At 43.9% G+C, this 5,963-nt stretch overlaps 1 protein-coding gene across 1 annotated transcript in view; it reads right to left on the bottom strand.

Moving 5' to 3' along the window:
• Positions 1–5,963, bottom strand: part of ZNF235 (zinc finger protein 235) — a 27,679-nt gene that overhangs the window by 16,791 nt on the left and 4,925 nt on the right. Inside the window, exons 2-3 of the mRNA XM_008684437.2 lie at positions 5,680–5,806; positions 4,684–4,767 (exon numbers count right to left, since the gene is read on the bottom strand). Coding sequence (XP_008682659.1) covers positions 4,684–4,767; positions 5,680–5,806 — 211 coding nt within the window. The remainder of the gene's footprint in view (positions 1–4,683; positions 4,768–5,679; positions 5,807–5,963) is intronic.

Consider the following 5,963-nt stretch of genomic DNA (forward strand, 5'->3'; position numbering starts at 1 on the left):
AAAACCCAAAAGAATCCACCCCCAAATTACTAGAAGTTATAGAGCAATTCAGTAATGTGGCGGGATACAAAATCAATGCTCAGAAATCAGCTGCATTTCTATACATGAACAATGAGACTGAAGAAAGAGAAATTAGGGAATCCATCCCATTTTACAATAGCACCAAAAACCATACGCTATCTCAGAATTAACCCGAGAGGTAAAGGATCTATATATTCTAGAAACTACAGATCTCTTGAAAGACATTAAAGAAGACACAAAAAGATGGAAAAACATTCCATGCTCATGGATCGGAAGAATTAACATAGTTAAAATGTCTATGCTACCCAGAGCAATCTACACCTTCAATTCCATCCTGATCAAAATACCAATGACATTTTTCAAAGAGCTCGAACAAACAGCCGGAACTGTTGAAAAGGAGAAACAAAGCTGGGGGCATCACGTTGCCGGATTTCAAGCTATACTACAAAGCTGTGATCACAAAGACAGCATGGTACTGGCACAAAAACAGACACATAGACCAATGGAACAGAATAGAGAACCCAGTAATGAACCCTCGGCTCTTTGGGCAACTAATCTTTGACAAAGGGGGAAAAAAACATCCAGTGGAAAAAAGACAGTCTCTTCAATAAATGGTGCTGGGAAAATTGGACAGCTACATGCCAAAGAATGAAACTTGACCACTCTCTCACACCATACACAAAAATAAACTCCAAATGGATGAAAAACCTCGATGTGAGACAGGAATCCATTAAAATCCTAAGGAGAATAAGGCAACGCACCTCTATGACATCGGCCACAGCACCTTTTTCATGACCCGTCTCAAAGGCAGAAGAAGCAAAAGAAAAAATGAACTTTTGGGACTTCATCAAGATAAAAAGTTTCTGCACAGCAAAGGAAACAGTCATCAAAACTAAGAGGCAGCCCACGGAATGGGAGAAGATATTTGCAAATGACACTACAGATAAAAGACTGGTATCCATGATCTATAAAGAACTTCTCAAACTCAATACACGAGCAACAAATAATTGAATCAAAAAATGGGCAGAAGATATGAACAGACACTTTTCCAATGAAAACATACAAACGGCTAACAGCACATGAAAAAAATGTTCAAAATCATTAGCCATCAGGGAAATTCAATTCAAAACCACATTTAGATACCACCTTACGCCAGTCAGAATGGCAAAAATGGACAAGGCAAGAAACAACAAATGTTGGACAGGATGTGGAGAAAGGGGATCCCTCCTACATTGTTGGTGGGAATGCAAGTTGGTACAGCCACTTTGGAAAACAGTGTGGAGGTCCCTCAAAAAGTTAAAAATAGAGCTACCCTATGACCCAGCCATTGCACTACTGGGTATTTACCCCAAAGACACAGATGTAGTAAAGAGAAGGGCCATATGCACCCCAGTGTTCATAGCAGCATTGTCCACAATAGCTAAATTGTGGAAGGAGCCGAGCTGCCCTTCAACAGATGACTGGATTAAGAAGTTGTGGTCCATATATACAATGGAATATTACTCAGCTATCAGAAAAAACGAGTTCTCAACATTTGCTGCAACATGGACGGCACTGGAGGAGATAATGCTAAGTGAAATAAGTCAAGCAGGGAAAGACAATTATCATATGGTTCTACTCATTTATGGAACATAAGGAATAGCAGGAAGATCAGTAGAAGGAAGGGAAGAATGAAGGGGGGGGTAAACAGAAGGGGGAATGAACCATGAGAGACTGTGGACTCTGTGAAACAAACTGAGGGCTTCGGGTGGGGGGGGACTGGGATAGACCAGTGATGGGCATTAAGGAGGGCACGTATTGCATGGAGCACTGGGTGTTATACACAAACAATGAAACATAGAACATTACATCAAAAACTAATGATGTACTGTATGGTGACTAACATAATAAAAAATTTTAAGAAGAATCAGATGCATTTCTATGTATAAACAATGAACAATCTAAAAGTAAATTAAGAAAAAAATTCCATATATAATAGTACCAAAAAGAATAAAATACTTGGAAATTAACTTAACCAAGGAGGTGAAAGATGTGTACACTGAAAACTACAAAACACTGATAAATTAAAAACATAAAAAAATGGAATGACAGCCCATGTTCATGGATTAGAAGGTTTAATATTGTTAAGATATCAACACTACCCAAAAGGATCTACAGATTCAATGCAATCTCTATCAAAATTCCAATAATAGAGAAACAGAAAAACCCTTCCCAAAATTCAGATGGAATCTCAAGGGAGCCCAAGTAGCCAAGACAACATGTATAAAAAGAAAAAAGTTGGAGGCAGTCACTTTCTGATTTCTAAACTTACTATAACACTGCAGTAGTCAAAACAGTGGGGTACTAAAGACACACAGACTAGGGGAGTCACCTAGAGAGCTCAGAACTAAACCATCACACGCAAATGGTTTTTGACAAGAGTGCCAAGACCATTCAATGGGAAAAGGACAGTCTTTTCAATAAATGGTGCTAGAAAACTTGGATATCCACATGCAAAAGAATGAAGTCAGACCCTTCCTTATTCCATATTCAAAAATTACTTCAAAATGCATCAAGGATCTAAACATAAGAGCTAAAACTATAAAACTCCTAGGAGAAAACATAGGGCAAAAGCTTCATGATATTGGACTTGACAACGATTTCTTGGATATGACCCCAAAGGCACACGGAATAAAAGACACATTTGAAAAATTCATGAAAATGAAAAACTCTTATGAATCAAAACACACTGTCAATAGAGTAAAAACGCCACACACAGAATGAGAAAATACTTGCAAATCAATATACGGTAACAGATTAGTATTCAGAATACAGAAAGCTCCTAAAACTCTCAGAAAACAACCTGACTCAAAAATGGACGAAAGACTTGCCCACACATTTCTCCAAAGAAGATACATGAATGGCTAACAAGCACATGAAAAGATGCTCATTATCACTAATTATTAGAGAAATGCGCATCAAAACAACATACCACTTCGTATCCATTAGGTTGGTTATTATTAAGAAAAACAAAAGCCCACAGAAAATAACAAGTATTGGTGAGGATGAGAAGAACTGGAACCCTGTGTATCGTGGGTGGGAACATAAAATGCGTGGCTATTGTAAAAAACAGTATGGCGGTTCCTCAAAAATTAAAAATAGAATTACCATACGAGGGGCGCCTCGGTGGCTCAGTCAGTTAAGCATCTGCCTTCGGCTCAGCTCATGATCCCAGGGTCCTGCGACTGAGCCCCGCATCGGGCTCCCTGCTCAGCGGGAAGTCTGCTTCTCCCTCTCCCTCTGCTCCTCCCCCCTCCCCCTACCCCCGCTCGTGCACAATCTCTCTCTCTCTCAAATAAATAAAATTTAAAAAAAATTACTATATGATCCCGCATTTCTATTCTAGGTATGTATACAAAAAATGGAAAGCAGGGACCTGAACAGATTATTTGTCCACCCACGTTCACAGCAGCATGATTCCCGATAACCAAATGGTACAAACAATCCACGTGTCCATCCACGGATGAAGAAAATGTGATATGTACAGACAGTGAAATAGTATTCAGTCATTAAACAGAAGGAAATTCTGACACACGACACGATCAACCTTGAACACATTCTGCTACGAGACATACACCAGACACAAACGGCAAATATTGCATGATTCCACTTACGTGAGGTACCTGGATGAGTCAAAGCCATAGACACAGAAGGGAGAACCGCGGTTACTAGGAACTGGGGTACGGGAAGGATAGGGAGTCACTGTTTGATGTGTCGAGTTCAGTCTGGGATGACAGGAACGTTCTGGAGATGGGCAGCGTTGATGGTTGTGCAATGATGTGAATGGACTTAATGCCCGTGGGCTGTACCCTTGGAGACGGTCACAATAAATCCTATGCTATGTATGTTTTACCACAATTTAAAAATGATATGCTAGTAAGTCTGGTGCCATAGTGCTTACACACCATTAAGGCCAGTCAAGGACATGGAGAGTGACGGGAGATGGCATTTTAAGCGGTGGTCAGAGAAGGCCTTGGAAGAAGGGACTTCTCACGGGCCTGAGTGAATAAGAAAGCCAGAGCGATTAGATGTGTACGGGCTGGCAGCATTCCAGCCAGAGAAGAGAACAGAAAAGGTCCTGATATACAGCATATTTGTGCTGTCTGAGAGCAAGTGAGGCTGGCAGACAAAGCGGTGGGCGGGGGGGGCGGGGGGAGATGACTGGAGAAAAATGTAGAATGAATGTTTAAGCGGGGGCAATGAGCACATGCCATAAGGCCTTCCAGGCCCCTTGAACACTTTGGCTTTTGTTTTGTTCTGCTTTGTTTAAGAGAGAGAGTGCAGGTAGGGGCAGAGGGAGAGAGAATCTCAAGCAGACTCCGCCCGGAGCACGTAGCCTGACACAGGGCTCGATCTCATGACCCTGAGATTACAACCTGAGCCCAAACCGAGAGCTGGATGCTTAAACAACGGAACCACCCTGGCACCACGAACACTTTCGGTCTTACTCTGAGTGAAGGGAGAAGCCTGTGGAGGGTTCTCAAACAAAGGCGTGACATGATATGACTGATGTTTTCCACAGGTCTCTCTGGCGCTGCATGAAGATTTTCCAGAACAGAGGCAGAACACTGGGGCCGTCACCTACAACGACCCCAGCTGCACAGTTCTTACCCGAGGGCCTACCTCTTTCACTGTGGGTCTCCTTCATGCAAAGCTTTTCCTCTCTCTCCAACTGGGATATCACATCTGGTTTGGAGGATGAATGCCCTATGAAAAGATAAAAGTGAAAAACATTAAGGGCAAACGTACTGAAAAATTTTGGCTCCAATCCCATAACGTAATAAGGCTCTGCCCCTCCCCAAAGCAGTCACCTCCTCTCACCACCCACAGTAAGAAATACACTTGGTATCATTAGAAATATATCACTACCACACAAAGTCTTGAAATAAATGATCAGATGAACTGTTTCTTATTCTTTTTTTAAAGAGGGGGTGGGGGGAGGGGCAGAGGGAGAGAGAGCATCTCAAGCAGACTCCACGCCAAGTGCAGAGCCCCACACGGGGCTCCACCTCACAGCCCTGAGATCATGACCTGAGCCGAAACCAAGAGTCGGATGCTTACCCGACTGAGCCCCCCACCAGCTGCCCCTCAAACGAACTTTTTCTAACCAATGTCTGTTTTTGTCACATCCTTCCCGTCTGACGCCCCTCACTGGACACAGTTTGCTGTTATGGCTGCCCTGCGCACCGACGTGCACCGCTCTCAGGAGCTCTGGTACTGTCACTCGGCTGAGTATTCTGGAACCGCTGATGCAATTTACTAAACTAGCTCCCCGACCCACCAACGGATCACGATCTACACGTTGAAAAAAGATCTGTGAAATACGGAGCCAGGTGAAGACAAGCTTCACTGTTTGTTTATAGTTCATGTACACGTGACAACGTCTGCCTTGGAGCAAAGACTAGAAACGTCTCCGTGCTCCCAAGGGACTGGACAACTCTGGTCTCTGAGGAGTCCTGCAGCCTTGAACTAGTGGGCAGAGGCCAGGGGTGCCACTAGACACCCTAATATGCATAGGACAGTCCTCGCAACAGAGAATCATCTGCCCCAAATGTCAACAGTGCCGAGGTGAGGAAAACCTGCTTGAGGGGATGAGTTACAGAAAGATCCTGTGCTCACCCACAGACACCAGGTTCCTGAAGTTCTCCAGCATCACGTCTCGGTACAGCTTCCTCTGGGCGGGGTCCAGCAGCCCCAGCTCCTCCTCACTGAAGACCACCGCCACGTCCTTGAACGTCAGCGCCTCCTACAACACCAAGCACATGCGACCTCAGTCACGCACCCGGTGGGAAGTTGTTCTAGATTCGGAGGGATCTGAGCAACTCTTCTTAGCAGTAGTTTCTCCCCTTCCCCTTCCACAGTCACACCAGAAGTGCAAGAGCCGTGGGGGGGGGGGGGCGGGG

The sequence above is a fragment of the Ursus maritimus genome, unplaced genomic scaffold, assembly GCF_017311325.1.
Source record: "Ursus maritimus isolate PB19 unplaced genomic scaffold, ASM1731132v1 scaffold_19, whole genome shotgun sequence".
Classification (NCBI taxonomy): Eukaryota; Metazoa; Chordata; class Mammalia; order Carnivora; family Ursidae; genus Ursus; species Ursus maritimus.